Here is a 24,171-nt window from a genome sequence, read left to right as displayed (position 1 = left end):
AGATCTGATAGGCTGCCACCAACCAGGAATTTCAGTGCCTGGTACACTTGGGTCCCCCAAAACTTCCCTGTGGGACCCCAAGACTCAGATGCCCTGAGTCTCCTAACAAAGGGAAATAAACCATTCCCCCCACCTCTCTCCCACCCAGAATTTCCTCTCTGGGCTAACCTGAGAGTTACTGATGCAACCTCTTTACATCACAATACCAAGAAGCATGTCTCCTGTCTTCCACAAAGAGACAAACCCAAAGACAAGGAAACAGAAAAGATTCTATCTCTCTTCCCCCTTAGCTTCTTCCCGCCCTGGGACACTAGGAGAGTTAAACACAGAGAGCAGTTTCTCCCCTCCCTCCGTCTTTCCTTTCTCCCACCAATTTCCTGGTGGGTCAACTAGAAAAAAAAAATCAACAGGTCTTAAAAAGCAAAACTTTTAATAAAAAAAAAAAAAAAGAATAGAATAACAGTTCTCTGTAATCTAGATGGTAAGATACAGGGTTTTCAACTTATAGAAAATGAATAAACAATAGAAAAGGGATAAACAGCCTTACCCAAAACCAATACAATTTAAAGTACTTATAGCCAAATACACATAAAGACTCCACCAGCCAGATACACAGATGCAAATACAGCAAAACAATTTAAAAGACTATACTTTTGCTACCTTGTACTTACAACTGGGAAACAGAAGATTAGAAGGACTGGAAATAGATCCTCTCATAGCTGAGAGAGCACAGAACAGACAAAGACCCAAGACCAAGAAACACCCACAAATTCCCTCCCTTAAGCTTTGAAAAATCCGGTTTCCTGATTGGTCCTCTTGTCAGGTGTTTGGTTCCCTTTGTTAACCCTTTACAGGTAAAAGAAACATTAACCCTTAGCTATCTGTTTATGACGTGTTCACAGCTTTCTGTCAATTAAAGGTACAGCTTTGAATGGGGCCTTGGAGAGAGCTGTTTTAGGTCAACTGCAGGGTGGAATAAATACGTGCAGAAGTCCGTGATGTCTCCTACACAGTGACTAATTTATTTGTCATTCTTGTTCTCAAAGGGAATTCTGCTTATGTTGCTTCTTTGCAATGTGATTTATCCTGCAGTGCACTGGGGGGAAGGGAGGGAAGAGAGGACTAAGGGTGTATCACTTTGGAAATAGAAAACCAGAAGGGGAGAGGCTCCTCCTTCTCCATAGCGAGGTTGTGTCTTGCTGCATATAGGTGGAGGTCTGAGGTAGCCTCCAACCCCAACTCCTTGCACACCTGTGTGTCAATCAGGCATAGCTGTCACTCTTAAATGTACATCAAAGGTGGGAGAATGCCACACTCCCTGAAGGGGTGTAACAGCAAATGTGCTCTTCCCTTTGCACCAGGGAAACCTGAGCCGGAGTCTGCCTTTGAGAATTTTTTATGCACCTTCCCAAGGAGGATCAATGCTGGTCAGCATCTGCCCCCTAGCTACAGACTGCAAAGTTTAAAAACCAAAAAAAACCCTCCCCTGTGTCCTTGAAGTAATTCTCTTCTTAGAACCCCTAAAGTAGGTGTTTCTAGAGAGATTGCACTAGAGAACACCTACTTACAGTGAAGCCTTCAGGCCCTCTCCTAGCTTACCTTTCAGAGCACAATATCCTTAGGGCTGATGCAAGGATGTTTCACGCCCTAGGCAAAACTTCCACCTTGCATCCCCCCTACACCCCTGTCCTGAGGGGCCTCCCCCTTGCAGCAGCTCCCCACCCCCGCCCCAGCTCACCCTTGCTCTGAGCATGAGTGCCCCGAGCACGCCGTGGCTGCTTCACTTCTCCCGCCTCCTAGGCTTAAGGCACCTAAGCTGATTGGTGCCGTGAGCCTGGGAGGCGGGAGAAGTGAAGCAGCCACGATGTGCTTGGGCAGGAGGCGGGGCAGGGGTGAGCTGGGGCAGAGAGTTCCCCTGCGTGCTGCACCCCCCCCCCCCTTTACTTGCTGCAGGCGGCCCTCCCCACGCTCCCCTGCCCCAGCTCCCTCCGTCTAAATGCCGGCAGCGACCGGGGTGGCCAAAGATCCGGTCGCCGCAGTCGCTACTGAAGAAAATGGTGCCCCCCAAATCCCAGCCCCCTAGGTGACTGCCTAGGTCGCCTAAATGGTTGCACCAGCCCTGCATATCCTTCTTTTTTTTCAGATGTGGCCTTTCAGAAAAGCTGCCACTGAAATGTCCCAGTGAAGGATCCAGGTTAGAGCCTGTACTGGGCCATTCCAATCCCCATCTGCTGATTTCCAAGCTTATCTACCTCTAACACTGGCAGAAAGAGAGATGGAAGGCACTCAGAAGCCAACAGAGGGAAGGAATAACACACAGTGATTTTACAGGCATTAGCAGGACTAATTAAATAATTTAAGAGGAAACTGGTTTACATGGTAGCAGCCTGCTGGAAAGGCTGATGCCACCATCTGAGGTGTGAGTGCCACCTGCTGTTCTTGCAGGGATGGAGACAGCAGCGAGCACTGTGCTGAAACATCTTGTGTAAGAGATGCAGTAACTGCATGTTTTTCTCTTCGTTTCTCTGTATGCTTGTTCACAAACTAAAGGAACAAAATCTCTTCAGTTCTGGGGGTATACTTCTACATTTCTAGTGCTACTGACAATAAATCAGTCTTTGGGCTCAGCCAGACCTGCATCAACATCTTATTACTACTTTGGAGCGGTGGCTGGAATATTCTGTCTACTGATGGAGTAGTTTAGAGTGATCCTTCTGTTCCTCTTCTTCCCCCTCACAAATACGCTCGGCTATGTAAGGGAAAAATTCACAAGCCTCCTCTTTGCCTTACCTTTTTCTTGTTTGTGTGTGACTCCTAGGGTCCAAAGGGAGAGAATGTTGGTTCCATCACTCAGCCTCTTCCCAGCAGCTACTTGATCTTCAGAGCAACCTCGGAATCAGATGGTGAGTTCTGATCTGCCTCTCCTCTCTCTTCACTTCTTTTCCACAGATATGAATGTTCATCATGAATCCAAAATAAGAGTTTGATCATGGGAGCTAGAGTGCCTTCTCTGGTGTGTCTCTTTCCTGTTTGGGAAAATAAAGATTGTGAATGGATGGGGCGGAAGGATTTTTTTGGCTAAGGTTTTATGCTTGGACACTAGGTTTGGACTCTGCAAGGCAGGACAGAGCCAGGGATGGGATGTGGGTTTGATTCCTGGTTCTTCCATAGACTCTCCCTGTGACTTCAGGCAACTCATTTACTCTCTGTGCTTGTTCAAATGGGGATAACTTTTTTTTTTCCCCTATTCTTGTCTATGTAGATTGTAAGCTCTCTAGGGCAGAGGCACTCTTATTGTGTGTTTTGGTGCCCTGTTGTGTTATGCACTTTACACCGTCTGGTCTTTATAGGTTCTACTGTAACATAAATAATAATTTGCCTCTCCAATGTTTAAAGGAAGAAAAATAGATTTGACATGACTGATTCTTGACATGACTGATTCAGTGAGGGATCCAGCTTGAACTCTAATTCACGTGTGCATTTATTATTCTTCTAGGCATGTGTCTTCCAAATTTTGTTTTGTACCAAGTCATATAATTAGTTATCTATATTTGAGCAAATATTTCTCTTTCTGTATCGACACACAGTAACAAAATACAGATTTATTTGAGATACTAGCATTAAGTATCATGATATCTTGGATGTGTCATCTTTAGTTCCCAGAATAGAAGGTGGGAAGATGTACGTACTACAACAAAATTACAAACATATATAAAAGGTTTGTACACTACATTGTGACTCGACTGAAGGTGCAACTTCCTCCAGTCCAGATGCTGCTGAGAACCATACTTCGGGTTTTCAAAGATATTTAAGGGAATTAAATGCTCAACTCTCATTGACTTTCACCTTTGTTCATGGAGGGTGGGATTTTCAATCTACTGCACCTGGCCAACCTGGAAGCCCATGGATAGTATGTGGCTTAGGAAACCTAGGCACAGATGTGAATCTGAGTGTGTTTCACACCAAGGGCCAGCAGAGCTCAGGTGGGTCACAGACGCGCTCCACTTACAGCTGAGTGATGGTGGCTCACTGAACAGCCACCTTTCTGGACTGATTGGAAGTGTGTCTGGGAACAAGATACACTCTTGCAGCTGGAAGGAAAGTGCTGGGTCAGCAGACATACAGAAGATGGAAGGGAGGTGAACACCAAATCTGGGATCAGGAAGGGATTATCTCCTGCCTAAGATTGGCAGATATCGTGAAATTTCCCTTTCACTGGTGCTTTGAGAAGGAAGCATATGTTGGTTTCATGGGGCCATGCTCCAAATGCTCAATTTCCTGAGTGCAGAAAACTTGGTCATACACTCATCCTCTTTCTGTAGATAGTCCTTGAAATAAGACAGAAGGGAATTTGTAGGACGTCAACCTGAATCCTCCTTTAGGCATGGGCCCAAAGAAGAAAATGTGTTGGTGAGGAGAGATCTCTCCACTCATCCTTCCACCTAAGTAGTGTTCCAGGGATAGAAATATGATCAGCACAAATAGTCGCCAATGGATCCACATCTGCCTTTCTTCTAGAATCCACAAAACTAAGGGAGGTATATGTAGGTCAATGTATGATAAACATGCCAGCTTGCTATGTGAAAATCTCTCTGACTCTGTAATGACTACAGAAAAGCAGTGGTTTGTAAGTAGATAAGAAGATTAAAAACATGTTTTCATTCCAGTTGACCTTCAAAGTACTGTAATTCTTGGCCATATCAAATTAACCCCTGCTGCTGCTCATAGACATTTTCTGCCTGCCCTAAAGGGGCACCCAACTGGCCATCTATGCACCTGATGGGCCTGATTTAAAATCTATTTAAGTAAATGGATGCCTTTTCTTTTATTTCAGTGGGCTTCGGATCAACAGTCCTTTAGCTAAAGGTTTGTTTCATTTAAGTTTCACCCAGCCTGATAGGTGTCAAATGAAGCACAGGGGCTGCTGAATGCATTTCTGGTTATGCACTTGGAACATGGTTAAGTGCACCAGCAAATCAAAGAGAGAGCATTCCAGAGATCTGGATTATTTCTTTTGTTTTTAATTTGGGTCTGTGCTGCTGCCCTATCTTCCATTGGGAAAAGGGTTATTCATGGTGGGGAGGCATTTCTGATGGGGAGAAGTGCTTTTTGACTGCAGTGAATTTGTGTAAAACCAAAAGAGTGCAGGTTTTTCTTTGAATATGGTTGGTTCCTCCCTTATTCTACCACTCATACATCTTACTTGTGGAAAGAAATACAGAATTCCACCTCACTCTAGATATCGCCTATGTCGAAACAGCTATGTTGATTATCATACACACACCTTTTTTTTTTTTTTTTTTTTAAGCTTTCAAATATGCTTACCAAAGAATACAAGCATTTCAAATCTGTCAGCCCATCTGATAGAGAAACAAACGAAACTATTCCTCAGGCTTTTGAGGCAATTGAATGACTTCAATAACTATCTATCCAAGCCTTAAAAGCTGCTATTTCCTTAGAGATCACTGTTACTTGCCATTCCATTAACTTAATTAGAAGATGTGCAATGTGCACAGTATGGTCTCTGTGGCAGGAGCTTTTTTTTTTTTTTTTTTTTTTTTTTTTTTTTTTTTTAAAGGAAAATTGCTGTTTGACAGGGCACTACCTCTTAGCATATTAGTTTTCTTCTAAAAAGCCTTCAAACTGGAAAAAGCTTTTCAACATCTGACACAGATTTTAGGGCCAAGCTGGCAAAGGGTGGTGCCTGCATGCCATCTTTATGATCCCCTTATCACTAGGGTTGCTATGGGCTACAAGTGTAAGTTAGAGCAGACTCAGGGCTGCTCTAACTTACACCATTTAGTAATGGCCTCTGAGAAGTTGGGAATCTCCAGACTAGAGCACTGCTCCAGTTGTGCCCTATTCCTCTTTCACGCCCACAATATGCCCTGATATATTGTAGGCTAGAGGGATAAATGGGCCAGAATGCCCCTCCTTGAGGAGTTCTCAGTGTTTAGAATCCTTTCTAAGCTTTCTGACAAATGAATTTTTTTATGAATTTGTGATAACCAAGGGATTAAAGTAGTGGGTTATTGTAGCATATCTTTAAGTCCAAAGCTAAGTAAGGACCCTTAGGAAGCAGATCTACACCATTCAGGTGAAATCACAGCTAGTACCTGAGATTTTTGCCTCTTCACTTGCAACAGGTGCATGTGGCCTGGAGAAAAGCTAATGTGATCTCTTACTTTAAAAATGGGATCATGGGGAAAAAGCAAGAACCCAGAGACCTGAAATATGATCTCTTCATTCAGAGCGTCTAGAAACAGTGATTCAGGATGAAAGATGAGAATGCTCTTGTACGGCTACAAGAATAATCAAGGGCACTCAGCACTGATTTGGAAAAGGGAAGTCATGCCTAGTAAATTTCATCAACTTCTCCAAGGAGGTATCAATGAGAGTTGTCAGAGGTGAAGCCATAGGCATAATCTGTGTCATTAGCCTTCGTGAAGGCTTTTGATGCAATATCACACCAAAATATGTTAGCATGAAACATTGAGTAGGGTAATGTGTAGAAATTTTAACTGGATAAAATATTGGCTTGGTAGCTGAAGTCAGTAACAGTAATAAATGGGTATGGATTGAGGAGATATATAAATAGCCAAAGGCATCGCTGTTAAGATCCATACTCTGTATTGGTAATTTGGAAAATGTAATACACAACACTGCATTAACATTGGCAGATGACATGAAACTGGTACAGTCAGTGTCACAAAGGAAGAGAATGGTTGCATGTAGAGAGTCCTGAATACAATGGGACAGACAAAGTAGGGACTTCTGCCTCGTACAGTGGAGAAATGTTCATTTCAATAATGGATTGAGTTTAAAAAGAGGCAAGAGTGCTTAAATCATTGTAAGCTATGGGACAGTGGTCAAATACTGACAGATTAAAATATAAAGGGGTATGAACTGAAGGTAAGAAAAGACCAGGCCATAAGGTGGTTTAGGAGACACTTGCATACAAACAGTTTTTGTTTAGTGCATTGGACAACTACAGATAAAAGCCAGTCAAGAAAGTAGGCACTTGGAGAGAGCAAAATAAGCTGGGGAGATGAACAGACCCAGATGGCCTCTTTCCCATTGCATAACATTAGTATATGTTTACAGTGTGTCCATGGATCATGAATCAGTCTCCATGCAGCCTTGACTACGTGCTTCTCAACACAGCTCTCATGCTAATAACTAGTGAGAATATTTGGTAGTGTTAATGGTAATTCATGAGGAATTCCTACTTTCTAGAGTACTGAGTTACATGATCGGTTTAGCGAACAATCCAGACGTGCAGCTACATCACAATCAGCAGCTTGGTGTCCTATTTTTCCTTTTACAATTTCAGAATACATTTTTCTGCTGCACCATCTGTGACAGACTGTTGGTAGGATTTAAGGCCCTAGCTTATGGATAGCCCATGGAAGTGCCACTAATCTACAGTAAATTTCACATTCCATAAAGTCTGGTAGCAATCTGACTGCCTTGTTTTGTCACATATGGTTGTATTTGGAGTCCTCTGGAAGGTCAAAACAGCCCACAAGGCTCAACATCTACAAATATAGGGTCTTTCTCTTGACCTTTCCGGTAAAGGAATTTTATATTCTGGAGGCTAGCTATTATGTAAATAAGCTACACAGTGAAGATTTCTTCTTGTGAGTGACTTCAGTGTATTGATAAAAGTTGTCATAACATGGCCCAATCCCCCTCTCTGTACGGACTGTTTGTGAATGGACCCAACCACTGGGTCCTGCATGTCTCTAAGGCTCCTGGGTCTGGGTAGAGCCAGGTCACGGTTCCTAACTGTGTAAACAGTAATACTGTTGTCAGATAACAGTACGTTGCTAGCTGATTGTTAGAGGTATCAATCAAATAGATATTAAGTATCAGAGGGGTAGCTGTGTTAGTCTGGATCTGTAAAAGCAGCAAAGAATCCTGTGGCACCTTATAGAGTAACAGACGTTTTGGAGCACAAACTTTTGTGGGTGAATACCCACTTCGTCAGATGCATTGGTCAAACAGAAGTGAGGAACAAGGCCAGAAACTGGATGACTTTAACCACCCAAGAAGTGTGATATTCTCCCTATGATGCACTCCCTGGAGTATTGTATGGCCATTTGGTAATAGGACTTCTAGATAAAATCAGGAAAAGAGATTCAGCCCAGCCATCCTGGGTCCCCAGTTTTGTGGATGGGGGGGGGAAGTGCTCCCAGACTGAAACTTTAGTGAACAGCAATAAGCTGCAGTCTAAAGCAGATTTTTACATTGGAGTTAATGATGAACACTGAGAGAACCTGTTATCCTATTTGTTATCATATAATGCGAAACGTGAAGACCTAGGGTCATCTTGATTGTGTGACTGATATTAGTTGATTGATTGTTTGAAGGACTTCAAAGGACAAAAGATGCTAATATTCTCGTTGCATGACCTTCCTATAAAATATCTGAGTAGCCTAGTATAGATCTGTTGAATGACTAGGACATGCCTACTGTGTTTGTGACCAAGAGTTGAATAGAGCTGGAGGGCTGTTCAAAAAACACAAAACAAAAACCCAATATCATCCTGATCATTCATTCCCCCTATTTAAAAAAAAAACAAAAAAAAAACAACCAGTGATTATTTGAGCTGCATGCTCACTCCCATCCAAACGTATAGCCCCAGGCTTTGAGAGCTGTAGCATCAGCGTTCCTCTGATATGAGCAGTGCATCCATGGCTATGTTTAGAGCATCTTTACAGGGGGCAGTAGTGATATGAATATACGTGGCTGTATTTCATTACTTGTCTCAAATGGACATTAAGAGTTTACTGAGCCAAAAGGCTTGGGGAAATGTATAGAATATTTTACATCAAATTTCAATTGTGGTATTACAGGGGAAGGCAATAAATGCAAGCCCATGTTACCTTCCTTAGGCCCAGTTACTAGGGGGGAGTAGTTTGGAATACAAAAAAACCATAGCTGTACCCAACATCCTTTGTTCTCAGTTTTTATTTTGTTTAAAATTTCCCAGGTATTTCTCAGTGTCTATTACAAATATTTTAAAATGGGTGAAAATCAGTGCAAAATATTAATTTCCCAGTTTTCTGGGTAAATATCAGCATTAATACTGGGGGACAGGAGGGAAGAAAAAAGCAACGCACAAAGAAAAATAAGGTGTACTGACAGTAAAAGCAATTTAATGCTGTGGTTTATTTCATAAATAGTCCATTAACAGTATGTACACTTATATGTACATCTTCCACTACATTGTGTTACTTTAACAGGTAGCTTATTATTAACACAAAGACATCTACCTAATGCAATGGATTGGATTTGCTCAACATAATCAGTGTTTTCAGGAGTGGTCGGAAATTCATGTGAAAATCCAGTAAAAACTGAATAGCTTTTTTTAGAAACCCAAGAATTGTTCAGTAAAAACTGAAAACAAAGGGCCTTTGCTGTACTGCTATATGTTTAACCAGGTTTTTTGCAAGCTCTCTTTTTTTATTGCAGTTAATTAATCATCACGGTTTTTACTGCAACCATTGCACAATTATGCTCATGAGTGCCAGAGATGGAGTGTAAGTAAGGTCAGTGCCAGAAATCCAGGGAGACTCCTCTTCTTTCTTCTTTGTGCTTGGTAATCCTCTAGGACCTCTCCTAGATTGCAAATGACTGTTCTGGAATTTCCAAAGTGAATTGGTCTCTATCCAAAATACACTTGCTGTAGTCTTAGATTTGCCTTCGTGTTTTAGAGTTTAACACTTTAGTTTTGGGAATTATTTTTCTTCTCTCAGGAATGGATTTTTATTCCATTTATTGCCCACTATCAGATCTGGTTACAATTTTGAAAAACCATTTTATCCAAAAATGGCAAATTCTTCATGACATTGTTGCTAGTTTTGATCAGTTCTACCTGCAGTGTACATATACAGCTATGGTAGCTGTCTTTTTTGGGTGGGGTGGAGTGGGGTGGGTTGGAGAGTGGGTTCAGGTGTGAATGAAAAGGGTATGTGAATGATCTGTGTTTATAATGCCTGGTGACAGAGATGGACTTAGGGTGGCTGTCCAGAGCAGTGAAGTGTGTGCAGGTAGCAAGGCCACCTGGAGGCAGGGCAAGTGGGCAATTTGCCCCAGGCCCCCATGAGAATATAATATTCTATAGTATTGCAACTTTTTTTTTATGGAAGGGGCCCCCAAAATTGCTTTGCCCCAGGTCCCCTGAATCCTCTGGGTGACCCTGGCTGGTGGTTGGGTAGCTGGGAGGTCGATTGGTATTACAGGCAGTACAGGGCAATGGTTGGAACTCTCGCAGGGGTCTGTAGCTGGAAGAGCCAATCCAAGGGGCCAGGACAGTGGGTTGGGGAGGCGAAGTGACAAGGCAACCAGCAGGCAACAATGTGTTGCTCAGATAGCTCCCTCTTCCTGTTGGGGTCTTTATATAGTCCAGGTACCCAATGAGAGTGCTGTCTGTCCAGCCAATCAGGGGCCTGGGGTGTGGCTGCTGCAGGGCTGTAGGTGTTTAGCACTAAGGCTGTTGGTCAGTGGCAGTGGTTGAGCGCATTAATGTGGTGCTAAGGATGCCACCTAGGGACCTGGTTGGCCAGGGTTCAAAAGTGGGGTCCTGATGGTTTTACTGAATTTTAGCTCCATCCATCCTTTCTAACTGGTCCTGCGATCAGGGTCTTTCCCAGCGCCCTTTGACAAAATACCCATTGACTTCAATGAAAGTAAGATCAAGCTCAGAACACTTACAAGACTCTTGAGAGAGTCAATATGGGTATTTTTGAAGCAACATATACTTTTTGCATAATTTCTATCATAAAGGAGTTGTATTACAAGGATTTTAATAATCTGTATTTAAACCCTATGAAAAATGCTGCCAACTACTGTAGTTGAATATATTCTTTCATCTTAGCCTGTGCTTAGAACAAAGCACTGTCCAATGCAAATATAATAGAACATATTTTATTTGTTGACTTTAGAAAACTTTTATTGCACTGTTGCATGTTACAATTTTAAAAGCGCCAAATCTTGAAGCAGACCTCTCCAGCCTTTAAGCACTGTCACGGTCTGAACCTTATTATCTAACATAGCCTAGCCTCTCTTCAGGAATCAATTCATGGCCTTCAACCCTGTGTGTGCGTGTATATAATATCTTCCACACATAACTACACTAAAAGAATATTAAGGTTTCAAAGTCAAACACTAGAAAATTAGCAAATGCCAGAATTAAAGTTGCCTGTGTAGTCTTGATTTGGGCCCCATGTGCACTATCATTCTGTCTTTAATTACATGACTGTGTACTGTTTTTCCATATTTCAGTGTGAGATTGCTTGGACCCAGTACCTGGAAACAGGTCAATACAAAGAAACCTTTCATTTTCATTGCACGTGTGAGCACACGCAGAAGTAGTAATATCACTTCCGCATGACAGGTTCTGTTCAGCTCTTCAGTAATAAAACAGGTTTAACTAGCCTGCAAGTCCTAAAAATTATAGATTGTATGTTTTCAGTGTAATACGCTGAAATTAGCACACAGTTGTGGTTAATTTACAGAGAATGGACCCTTTCTTCTTTGCAGAGGAAAAGCCGCATCTCGCTTCTAACTTTGTTACGGGTATTTGTGTCTACATTCACACCATCACCCGATGGAAAAGGGGCTGTGCTGTAGCTTTTATCCTGATTGGTCTCTCTTGAATGCACTTTTGGTTTAAAGTGAATAAGTGGCCATTCTTTGAATATTGTTGATATGCTTTGGGTGTGAGTAACAAGTTTGAATGCTAATGCAGGATGGGCTATTATAGTAGATACTCTTTCGAGTTGGGTTTAAGAATGACATTGTTAGGTGTTTCTGCATTTGAGTATTAAGATAAAGATTTTCAGAAATGGTTGGCTAAATTCATGCTTGTAGACCAGATTTCTAAAGGTACAGAGAGGCACCTAGTGGGATGTACAGAAATGTCTAAATACCTTTTTGTAAATCTGCGTGCTGAATCCTTAAAGCCTTGTCTTCTCGTAATATGTCTTAAGCACATGCTTGACTTCAGTGGGTTTTACGTACATGCATTAGAGGTTTTTTTCTGAGTTGGGGCCTAAATAAGTGTCATTGACATCAGTGGGAGCTTCTGATTTGTAAACCAGACCACATTCAAGATATATATTTGAATGTAGGCTCCTAGCTTTTTAACTCTATTTTTGAAAATCTTGACATGAACAAAATGCACAATAAATATAGCATGTGCAGTATTTCCTAATGAAAACCGCAGTTTCCATCCCATAAGACTGAAGAATAAAAGATTAAATTGCAGTGCATTTTGCTCACATGGAGTAAGCTGAATGATTCTCATCTTGATGAGTTAGGTGTGTGTGTAGGGGCGGTGTATTTATGCTCAGAACACCCATTCACACTGATGAGTTATCCTTGTAAATCCTCTGTGGTGCAAAGAGAATAAATCTCTGCATGTAAAGCCTTTGATATGCAATACTTGTAATTGATTTCATATTATTTTGTATTTTACAGAAGTCCTGACCCTGCCTGAGCATTTATTAAACATTATGCATGGTGTTATTAAACAGCAAGCCAGTGCTGAAGGAATTTTAAGGATGAAATAAGACAAAATTACTGAGCTCTGATGTTTTACAGTTTGGTATTAATCTGGAATTCCTCAAGATCTTCATTCCTTTCTTTCTCTTACTACTCTTCTGTAGCCTTTTACAAAAGTGATTCATCAAAACATAGAAACCTTGTAGAATTATAAATATTTCTTTGTATACAAATGACCTAGACCTTTTCGAGCTCTATTTGCTGTCCTCCTATGGCAGAGTTGGGCAAACTATGGTCTGCGGGCTACATCCGGCCCTCAGGACTGTTCTGCCTGGCCCTTGAATGGGTTTGGGGTTCTGAGGGGGGCAGTCAGGGGGTGGGAAGACATAGGGGACGGGGGCCAGGCTGTTTGGGGAGGCACAGCCTTCCTTACCCAGCGCTCCATACAGTTTCGGAACCCCAATGAGGCTCTCAGGCTAAAAAGTTTGCCCTCCCCTGTCCTAGGGTCTGGTTTCTGTTAAAGTCAATGGAAGTTTTGCCCAGTGGAGATTCAACTTATGAAAACTGTTGAAGTCAATGAGATTTAAGTGTGTTCTTGAAATTAAGCATCTGCTTTCCTGCATGGCAGTGCATCCTGAGTGTGGGATTTGATCCATAGTAAAATTAAACATGAAATTCATGTTACAGTATTTTTCACTGCTATTGCTATGTCCCCCTTTGTTTTCTTTACAGCCTCTCAAATACATTTTTAATTATTCTGTAATGTAATTTGAGATGCATAAAAAGCTCTCTGTTATACATGTTAAAAATTACTGAGTGCCTCTCTTGATACGTCAGTTCTTGAATGCGCTGCAGGTTTGCCCGGTGTCCTAGTCTCTGACCTCTTGTTGATGTCACCCAGAACACTCAGCTGCTGTGTTACCACTCTGGCTCAGGAAGAGTGAGCTTTGCTGCTGCTGTGTCAGCTCCCTGGTGCACCAGCTTGTCCACTTTGCCAGCAAACTCTTCAGGACTCCACCAATCCAAACTTTGCCTTGCAGGGAACAATCTGTTACCCCTTCAATTCTAGAGTTTCCCACTGATGGTTTTCTGCAGTGTCCAGTCTGTCTCACTGGACACTCTCAAAAGTTGTGTGCTGCCTCCAAAGCCTGTTAGGTTAACTGAAGACCCACTCTTCCCTTGAATATAACAGCACTGAGATGGTTTTGTAATAAAAAAAGAAAAAGCTTAACAAAGAACATAGGTTTAAGTGATTTCAAGGAAGAGTGGAAAAGAGATTTAAAGGTTGCGAACGAAACATGCTTTTTAGCGACTAAAACTTCAGCATATTACAGTCTTTGTCTAAGTGGGTTTCTCATCAATAGACAGTTCAGAGTCTTCAGCCCCCTTGGCCGAAGGATCCATCTCTATGATTTCAAGAGCTGTGGCCTCTTGTGCCCCTCAGGTGATGGATGCCATTGTCTGTGTGTTTCAGGAGCCAGGAATGCTTCCTGGGGTATCCCCCGTTGTGATTGTGAAGTGGTCACCTCTCCCACTTGCTAGTCGGATTGCTTTGTTTACCTTATCTATAAATGTGCTTCCATTGTTTCTGGCCTCACCTTGCTCAATTTACACTGAAGAGACAGTGAAGCAGGCGAACAGATTTTCTTTGCTTAGAATAGGCTGGGCTTATATCCTGATTTCCAAACACATTAAGAATGTATTTCTAGCAGACATCTATTATTCTTTGTATACCACTCATACATATACATGCAATAACATTAATGACCAGTGTGTTACCAGTTTGCATATGATACCTTTTGTGACACCTTTTAGATATAGATTCTAACAGTGAGTTGGAGCAATGAATGTGTTAGGCCTGATGTGAGGTGAGGTATGGTATGGTATGCCCTCTGCCAGTTGTCACTGAGAGGCTTCCTGGGTCACAGCCCATCAGTGAGTCTGATTCTTCCTGTTACAGGTATTTTAGTTTTCAAGAATACAGACGGTCTCTCTGGTAAGCAGACTAGGGTAGTGGTTTAACAGCAAACAAAACAAAAGTTGAAGACTCCAATTTCCTCGATATGCAAGTGCCATTAAAAGTCTCCATCTGTATCCTGAATTTTGATGCTCAGATTGACACTCAGCATCTAAGTTCTCATTTTCCATGACTGTGCAGACTGGCATGTCTAAATGAGGAATCGCTCAGTTAAGGTCCTCATGCGTCTCATTATGCAACTTGTGTGCCAGCTGACTGCTGGACCCATCTGAGGCTATTGGAGTCAATGAAGCTCCACACGGGAGCAGCAGTCTAACTACACTTAAGAAGTTGCAGGCATGAGGCCTGTGTTTGTAAATTAGGCCCATAACGTAAATTATGACCTTTACAGATTAAGATTAGGAGCACTTGCTTCATTAGTACTGTTGATTTTTACCAAATTCACCTAAAGGGAGAGGAAAGGGGAGGGGGGACAATGGCAGAGAGCAAAAAAGGAAACAATAATGGAAAAAAGAAAATAAATAACTCAATAAACAGACCTTGAGCTTTCATGTTTGTCTTCATCGCTTTGCATATGTTGACAATCTTGGCTCTCGTCATGAGTGACTGTTAATATGATGTTAGTATCCTGATCATGATTTTGGGGGCTAATAACTTTTCAGTGATCGCATGGAGAACTGAACATAGTTCTGGGACTTCTGTGCAGAATGGCACCTCAACATCTAGAAAGGTGGACTATGCCCACCGTTAATACAAGGACACTGAATGTAAAACTATATAAATCTTAATACTTGCTCTGCTTTTGTTAGGCTAACCATAGATACTCTGAGCTATTTAAATCTTTAAAGTACTCTGCCTGATGTCTCTATTAGTGAAAACTAATTAGAACTCTTAACTCCCAAATGAGAAGCTTTTGAGAAACCTTAGATGAACGTTTTTGCTGTCATCTCTGACCTCCTATGCTTAGACAAGTCCTGTTGTTCTACAGGCCGATGTTGGTTGGATGCTCTGGAACTTGCCCTGCGTTGCTCCAGTCTCTTCCGACTCAGCGCCTCCAAACAGGGGAAGGATGGAGACCTGAACTGCTCTTCTGATTCTTCACATGCTGGGCTGTATAACCTGTTGCACACGACCACCATCTCTGACCAGGAGTTCTTCCAGTAAGATTGTGCTTTTAGCTATTGTACATGTAAAGGTACTGGTTGGGTCATACACATGACTCATTCTTAACCATATTATTTTTTCAGAATACACACTAGCCACCATTGGCTTGGTGAGAGGCTATAGTCTAACCTATCTCTGTCTAGGTTCTTATACGACACCCATCACTAATATCTGGGTATCTTTTGGGAGAGATGGGGAAAAGCTCTCTTTTAAGTGCTGTCCTGTAGCCTACAAACTATGAAAGGCTTGGTTAGAGTTCCAGCTGTGTCAATGTGCCTAACAAAGGACTTGTATTGCCTTAGTTGGGCCAAATTTCTGTTGAAGCTGACGGAGGTAGGCAGAGTTGTCCTTACCCATACGCAAAGTACGCAGCTGGGTAGGGCACCAGGAAACTTGGGGCACCGAATTTCCTGGTGCCCAGGGCAGCTGCATGCTGCACCAGCCCCTACCCTGCCTCTTCTCCAAGCCCTGCCCTGCCCCCACTCCGCCCCAGCCCTGCCTCTTACTGCCCCTGAGGAGTGCAGCAGGGCTGGACTTGCACTCACTGGCAGCAGGAAGTGCAGGGCCCCGATCCTAGCCGTGCCACCGGTGAGTGCTGGGGGCTGGTTCCCCCCTTCCCCCTAGCCAGCCCCCCATACCCTTATGGAGGCCTGGGACCCCCCCATGGCCCCTTGAGGGAGGGGGGCTCTGTAGGGCCCCAGAATAGCTAGGGATGGCCCTGGGGGTAGGAGTGGGGATAGGCCTTACAGAGGTTATCAGTCTACCAGTGAGTCCAGCCAACAAATGGAGTATGTTAACTGGATGTACTCGCTCTAGCATCTGGCTGCCAATTGGTAGATACAGCGGTAGGTCTGATTTTTCTTACAGCGAGTTACTCTCAGTGCTAATAGTAGTATTGTGTTATAGTCAGGAGAGCACACATGCTCCATGGCTATCGTTTCGTAACTGCTGTCTCCACTGAGTTAGTGGGTTCATAGTTTCCTACCTCTTCCCCAGATGCATCATAAGATAAAATTTACATTAAAAAAACACTGCAACCATCTTTCTATCCACACTCGTAATATTACAGTAGCATCTCTTAGCACTTCAGTTTAAAGACTGTTGGAGTAAACATTGTGGTTTTCTCTGTACCTTACAGCTAGATAGGTTGTCTTAAAAAATCTCTCTGGCCTATTGGATAGGATTCTGGGCATAAAGCCAGCCTGGTTCTGCCTCTGAGTTGTTGTGTGATCTTGGGGAAGTCATTTTGCCTTCCTGTGTGTTTGTCTTGTCCTCACCCTTTGTCTCTCTTTTTTCCATTAAGACTGTGAGCTTTTGAGGGGCAGGGATTGTCTCTTGCTATGTGTACATGCAGCAACTAGCAAAATGTTGGCCTGTAGACAATACCACACTATGAATATAGGAATATAACAATAGGAGAATCCAGTTCCTTTTCAGAATGTGGAAGTATCTTTGCTAATCACAAGGCAGGACACAGACTTGTCAGAAGCTCGGTGACCCAAAGCAGCAATGTATGTGTAGTTCTCTTGTTTTGCAGGCCTGTTGTATTTTCAGCACTTCATGCATGCCATTGTTCTTCCGCGCTGAGCGGAACTTTCTTTCATACCCAGCTATAACTTGCACCATAAACAATGGTCATTTGTTCTGAGTGTTTTTTTTTCGTTTGGTTGGCTGGGTTTTTTTTTTTTTCTTCTTTCAAGGTATAACATGGGGTGGGACAGAGCAGCAGGAAATCGGATGTGTGACTAGGACATGCAGATTTAATTGTGCATATATGTGTTTATCTTACGGGTCTGTCCTTTGATGTTGATCTCCTACTCTCTTATTAAGAATAAGTATACACATAATAATACCTGCACTGAGAGCCTTTTAGTTGGTCGTGAACCAATGAGTATTGTATAGCTAGCCTTTAAATGGGGATTGGTTGCCTGTAAGGTTCTAGGTACAAAGAAACACTGAGATATATGCGGTGGTAGAGAATTTGTGCCTTTTTTCAGACGTGTGCATATGCCAATTCTGTGTGAGACTAAAATCAGATACAATGTGCTGGTAATGGAAATACTATTGGCACTTACTACAGTTTTGGCTGAGGGTATGTTTGTGCTTGTTTGTTCATATAATACTAGTCCTTAGGGGCTTGAACCAGGGTTTGGGTCCTATTGTGCTAGGTGCTGTACAGATGTGTAAAAGAGACTGGTCCCACCCTGAATAGTTTGCAGTCCATATGCTACCCCTTCTCTTGAGGGGGCACCATTATGGCATCATGCCACAAATAAAGCCACTACTGTGTCTGTCTGGATCAGAAAGGAGAATGGTGCCTTGGGAATGTGCATTCAGACCTACAGTTGCAGTTAATGGAAAGTATAGGATAAAGAAAAGAATGTGTTAAGCTTCAAACTCAAACATCAATCGTGCATGTACAACAGCTACTCTATTCTCTGCTCACTGGTTGAATTTTAAGGGCCCTACTTGGGCCTCCTGATTTACAGAACTCAGCAGCTTCCCATAGGGCCAGAATTTTAAGAGCTCAGCCTCTAGGCCATACTCGTGGATGCCAAACCCTCTTCTGAGCCTGGCGCACAGTGTAGATTGTTCTCAGTTCTGGTGCGCTGAGTGGCTCTACCACAGCATTCAGTTTTTCTCAAAAATTTTTGAGCCTCGGAGAATTTGGCAGCTACATAACAAGGGTAAAAATTCCCCAAAGCAGCAGCGGTGCAGAATGGGGTGGAAAGGGGAGTAGGTGGAAAACCAGCTATCCAAGTGTTGAGTAGATTCTTGGTTTGCCACTCACAGGGACTCATTCATTCTAATTAAATGCCTTCCCTTCAGGGAATCCTGCCCAATTAAGTTGGCACGCTGTTATTAGGGGGCTAGTTTAATTACATTTAACTGTATCTTCAAATTAGTCAAACTACTCTGCCAAAAAATAAAATGGAGACAGATGTTCTATATTTGGGGGGGCATTCCTCCCCTTGTGGGGAAAATCTTCTCTTGAGCCACTGCTGTGTTTTTCCACTGGCTATTTCTGTTCCTGTCTTGGTGGGAAAGAAATAGAGGAGACAACAATAACAAAAATTAATCTATTTAATAATTGGAAAGAGCGTAAACTTTCAAAGCACCTTGCAGGGTCACAGCCTCTCGACTTCCCTGGAAATAAATAGGAAATTGGTGGCTATAACCCTGCAGAAGTCCGTTTTGATGTTAAGCATGAGACTTTGAGAGGCATAAAGACTTCTGTTTTTATGCGTAAGCCTGTTTGTTGTTGCTTCCCCCACCCCTGTTTGTGTGCCTTCTCTAACTGTGGTCTGTTCTGTTTGACACCTTGATTGTAAAGTCTCTGGGACAGGCACTGTTTACTTTATGTACAATGGTGCCTTGACCCTTGCTTGGGGTTCCCAGGCGCTGCCATAGTAGAAATCATGAACAATACTATGTTGCTCAGATGCACATACTGCTCTTTGATACAGTACACGTGGATGGAGGGCAGTAACGTAGCCCTGAAACAAAGGGCTTACTCTTATTTGAGTGAGCAAAGGTCTCCTACTGCCTTTAAACACTGTTATTACAGCTCTGCACTGGATTTGATCCAAAACCCATGAAAGCCAATAGGATTCTTTCCATTGATTTTCAAAGGATTTTGAATCAGACTCATAATTTGGCTTTTGTTTTTAATGTATGTATTTACTGATTTTAAATTTTCCTGTTTGAACTGGTGTGGCTCCATTTCATTCTCCTTATCTGTCAAGTTTGATATTCACTCTGAATAGCATATGTCTTCCTTTGTGCTCCCCAGAGTAGCGCTATAGTTCTGAGTATATTTGAAGTCTGATGTGTAGCAGGCTGGTTTGGTAATTACTGCACAGAGTTAATATTTGGGGAGTTTCAGATGAATTAACTCCCTCCTGTTCCACTGCTCTGGAATAACTAAAATACCAGAAAAGTGTCATTGCAGAAGGATTTTTTTGGTTAGGAAAGAAGTCAAAAAGGAGTAAGACTTGCCCCAGCAGAAAGTTTAAATCCTCTCACAGATTAAAGGAACATCATAATTAACAGAAGTTGGGCTTTTTACAAATGCTGTTAAATTAAGCATGTGCTATTTCTCAAACATTGACACTGGCCCATATTGTGAACCTTTCTCTCAAGTACACACATCCCAAGGAGAAGATTTTCACAAGGGAAGGAAGCATAACAACGATATGCAGAACACTGACAAATTGTGTTGATTGTTGACCCCAAAGAAAATAAATCAAGCCTGAATTGTCAGCAACAAACAAATGATCTGCCAAACCAGCAAGTATCTGTGCTGTGAGATTATGCGATAATCTCTTTCCTCCTTTCTCTCCCCACCCCCTGCCTTTTTTTTTTCTTTTTCTTTTATGATCTTAAATTCACATATGCACTAAACTCAACTTCAGATTAATTTTTCAGTCATCATGCGTGGTAGTCATTGTCTGACACAAAACACAGAGACCCGATCCTGGCACTGATGTCATTGGAGCTGCATAGTTTATAATATCAGAGCATCAGTGCTGAAATGTAATAACCATTAATCCTCTGGCCCTAAATCTATCATATTGATTAGAAAAACTGTCCCACATGTATAAGATGCTGCTGGCCAGACTTTCAAAAGAGCACAACAGACTGAGTACTGGGCTGTTCTAGAAATCTGAGTAGAAGTGTTGCCATGGATACTACTGGGCGCTGAGCACTTTTTGAAAATCTGGCCATTATATGGGACCCTAAATGGGAACTGAAAATCTGACACCAATTCTGGATTCTGAGCATTTAAAAATCTGTCTAAATAGCAAAACCTAAAAACAGAGAGGGAGTGAACAAGCGAGTTCTCAAAGTAATATAGAATCAAAATATCAATGTCTCCAAAGACAGCTGATGGGAGAGGAGGGTGGAACCCATCATAGAACCATTTAAAACTAGACAAAGCATTCTAATATACTGAAGAGAGAGATCCTGCTTTGGCTGGGAGACAGACTAGGTGACCTAATAAGTGTCTTTGATCTCCATTTTCTTTGATTCTATGAAATACGTTGGTAACGCAGAAAATCTTTTGTTACTAGAAGTGAGCGCCTTGTGTGTTTAAATTATGCATAGAGTTTGTGTGCCTGTTAGGATTCACAAGATGAAACCTAATAAGCTTTGCATATGCTAGTAAAATTGTATAGTTCAAGAGATCATGATCTCTACTGTCAGTATCACCTACTGATTAAAATTAGGACAGTCATTGATATTGCACTCTGGGATAATTCCCAAGGATATAAAACAAGACACTGCATGGAGGCTTCATAGGAGACTGACATTCCAGAGTGCAAGCCAGGCTAGTGAGGGACTTCGGCACCCCTGCTCTGCAACCTTGATGCCTTACGATGCCTTACAGCAGTAGCTCCATCCTGGGCCTGCTCACAAACAGACTTCCAGCATGGAAGCCACACCCTGAGTGTCTGTGTGTAACTGCAGCCTGCTAGCCACACTTGACTTACACTCTGGCTTTTACCAACCTTGGTTACTCCTATAGGGTACCTGATATGCTCCCAGTCCCAGATCTCTTCTCCCCCCTCCCCCCACAAAAAAAACAAAAACGGTGGTCTGTACTGGCTAGCCCTCTCCTGGACAGTCCAGAGATATTAGGTCCATTGTCCCTTTAAGGGAACAATACACAGCTTGCCATCTTAAATGGAATTACCCAGACAACTTAACTTAACTGACCCAGGGTGTTTTCAATTAAAGAATAAAACAAGTTTATTTAACTAGAAAGAGAGGTTTTAAGTGAGTACAAACAATGATGCATAAAAGTTAGAAATGGTTACAAGACAAATAAATATAAAACGCTTCCTAGTATCTAACTTAACAAACTATACTTGATTCAAAGTACAGTTCTTACCAAAGTACAGTTCTTCCAACAGCTTTACCAACCAACCTTTTCAGGTCAGGGCCCCTCCCCCAAAGCCTAGGGGACTTTTGTCCTCTTTAAGTGCAAAGAGGGAGAATGACAGGGCAAGAGATAACATGGGGTGTTTGCCCCTCACTTGTATACTTCAGTTCCCCTCACAAAGTTCTCTTCAGTTGAGAGCAAATAGATGTCTGTTGAGGAAAGATGCTTCATGCTGTTTTCTTGCTGAGATGTAGATTTTCTTTGTCTCCTTTCCTTTCTTTTCTCTCGTGTTCTGGAGACTCTGTTTACAGTTTATATGCAAATTGAGGTAACCACAAACATCCTTTTGTTTAAGACTTGCTTGACCGCTTGTGCTTAATTGGGGTTTGAGATTGAACTACATGAGTTTGAGCATGTCCCTTTTAACATTATACAGGATGGATTTTATAACTTTTCATACAATGTTGCTACATACATGTCACCTATATTATTGACCAGTGACTTACTAGTTTTTTCAAATGATACCTCACAGGGCATATTTTGTACAAAGATTATTACATGAGTGTGTGGGGTGTGGATGCAGGGGTGCATTTGATCACAGAGACATGGGCCATATGATCACAATAAAATAGTTCTTGTGTTGGCATTCTAAATTCCAGAGAGACCCAGAATATCACTACTAGCTGGAAGGAACATAGCTGTAGCAACAGAGATCTATCTGACTTGCAGTCTTGTAACCCACTGAAGGGGGGAGGGGGACATTGGATTCATGAACAGAAAACAAAACTCTGTGAGACGTGGTAGGATTGCCTTAATTGACTGAGTGTTAGGCCCCTTCCTTGCCATATTTTAAATTAACTGAACTTAAAATAATAGTTTTTCATAGATAAGAAACACTAAGTATTAATATGGAAAATAACTGAGCACTAGGCACTAAGTTTTACTTTGAAACATAGGAAGTGCCACTCTGGGACAGACCAGTGGCCCATCTAGTCTAGTATCCTGTCTGACATTGACCAGTACTAGCTTCTTCAAAGGAAGGGGCAAGAAACCCTGCAGTTGGCAATTCATAAGATAACCTGCCCCAAAGAATTTCCTCCTAACCCTCTTTATTTGGAGGTTAGATTATGCCTTGAAGTAGGAAGGCTTGTATCGTTTCCAACTCCTGTTTTTTGTTTACTACTATAACTCTGGATGTTCTTGTTTTCCACATAAATGTCCAATCCTTGTTTTGAATGCCACTAATCTCTTGGACTCAACAATATCTGGTGGGTTCCATGGGTTAATTGTGCAGCATAGAAGGGGGGGTGGTATTTCCTTTTATCAGTATTAAATTTGCCATTGAATGTTCCCTTGACCTTTATTGTTTTGACTTCGCATCTTCCTCTATTGAAATAGAGTGGTGGTGGTGGTAAAAAATAATGTATACCTTTATACCATCCTTTGCCTTAGCAGTAGCACATAATATGTGGCAGGTTCTTATGCAGGCAAAAATCTCTTCTCAGAGACACACTGCAGATCTCTGTCTGAAGAAGCAGTCACTGTTGTATATTCTGGATTCATTCTGTATGTTGAGTTTTGATTGAAGCCAATAGGAGTTTCTTATGCGGACAAATGCACATATGCAGTGGAGCTCCACAGTGTGGACTGAGAGGAGACTTGTGACCTAAATGTTTTACCGCTTCCATGGCATAGACCCAACCACTCAGCAAGTTGTTGTCCTTCACTCTTTCTGGTTGCAAGCCTTATTTTGCATCCTGAGGGCTTTTTTCATATTGGCTAAAATGCTTTTCATAATCTGGCTTCATAAATCAAACTGAGGCAATGTAACAAACCATGTATTTCAGTTTTAATGAATCAGCCCTGGAAAATCACCACGTAGAAAATGATGCTTTTTCGGACAAATCTGAGAGAGACAACATAGAGGAGTCTGAGAATGAGACTCAGGAGAACAGCCGGAAGACAAATGAAAGCGAGAGTGAGCAGTCTGAAATCCACGGGGATGTCTCCCAGGAAAGGAAAGGGACGACCTATATGGAACAGATCTATGAGGAGTTTGGGGAGGTAAAAAAAAAATTTCTGAACTTTATCTATTTCACTGAAATGTCTCTGGGTTCATATTCATCTCTCCATTGTATTCAGCCTCCTGGATGCAGGACGGTCAAACTGCTCTATGGGTTCAGATATTTTACAGGTAATGCTATCTGAAGATTTCTGCCAAATTATGTTGAATTGTCCTTATTCGGTAATTGTGTGTGTGATAAACAGCAGCTCCACTATTAGCCCTTTGGCATGTTTCCAGGATCAGTGAGCGCTTCAACTGGGCATTGCATTAAGGAGCTGTAGAGCATTGCCACAGCTCATTACACTGCAGGAGCGGAGTTGTCATTCCAAGCCTGTATCCTGACTAACTAGGAGGCTTCAGTCCATTGCCTGGTGCAAAATATGGTACTCTTTTTCTTATTCATGTTGCACAAAATGAACCTTTTGTATGTCCTAAAGAACATCTGAGCTACTTGGTCTCCTATGTGAAACTGCCATTTAGGAATCAATTTTTCACACCATTTAGCATTAGAATGCATTCATGTCCAACACGAGCACTTCTGTTGGCTTTGTCACTGTGACTTCTTTG

The 24,171-nt window shown here is 42.1% G+C and overlaps 1 protein-coding gene across 2 annotated transcripts in view; it reads left to right on the top strand.

The window, feature by feature from the left end:
* Positions 1-24,171, top strand: part of OSBPL5 (oxysterol binding protein like 5) — a 208,714-nt gene that overhangs the window by 155,833 nt on the left and 28,710 nt on the right. The window contains exons 7-9 of one of the 2 annotated variants that reach the window (XM_032765512.2): positions 2,819-2,903; positions 15,477-15,648; positions 23,387-23,603. In XM_032765512.2, the coding sequence (XP_032621403.1) occupies positions 2,819-2,903; positions 15,477-15,648; positions 23,387-23,603 (474 nt within the window). Of the gene's footprint in view, positions 1-2,818; positions 2,904-15,455; positions 15,649-23,386; positions 23,604-24,171 lie in introns of both variants that reach the window. The other variant, XM_032765511.2, reaches the window with a different exon arrangement.

The sequence above is a fragment of the Chelonoidis abingdonii genome, chromosome 4, assembly GCF_003597395.2.
Source record: "Chelonoidis abingdonii isolate Lonesome George chromosome 4, CheloAbing_2.0, whole genome shotgun sequence".
Classification (NCBI taxonomy): domain Eukaryota; kingdom Metazoa; phylum Chordata; order Testudines; family Testudinidae; genus Chelonoidis; species Chelonoidis abingdonii.
The sequence above is the reverse complement of the archived record's forward strand: the minus strand, read 5'-3'. Positions and strand labels throughout refer to the sequence as shown.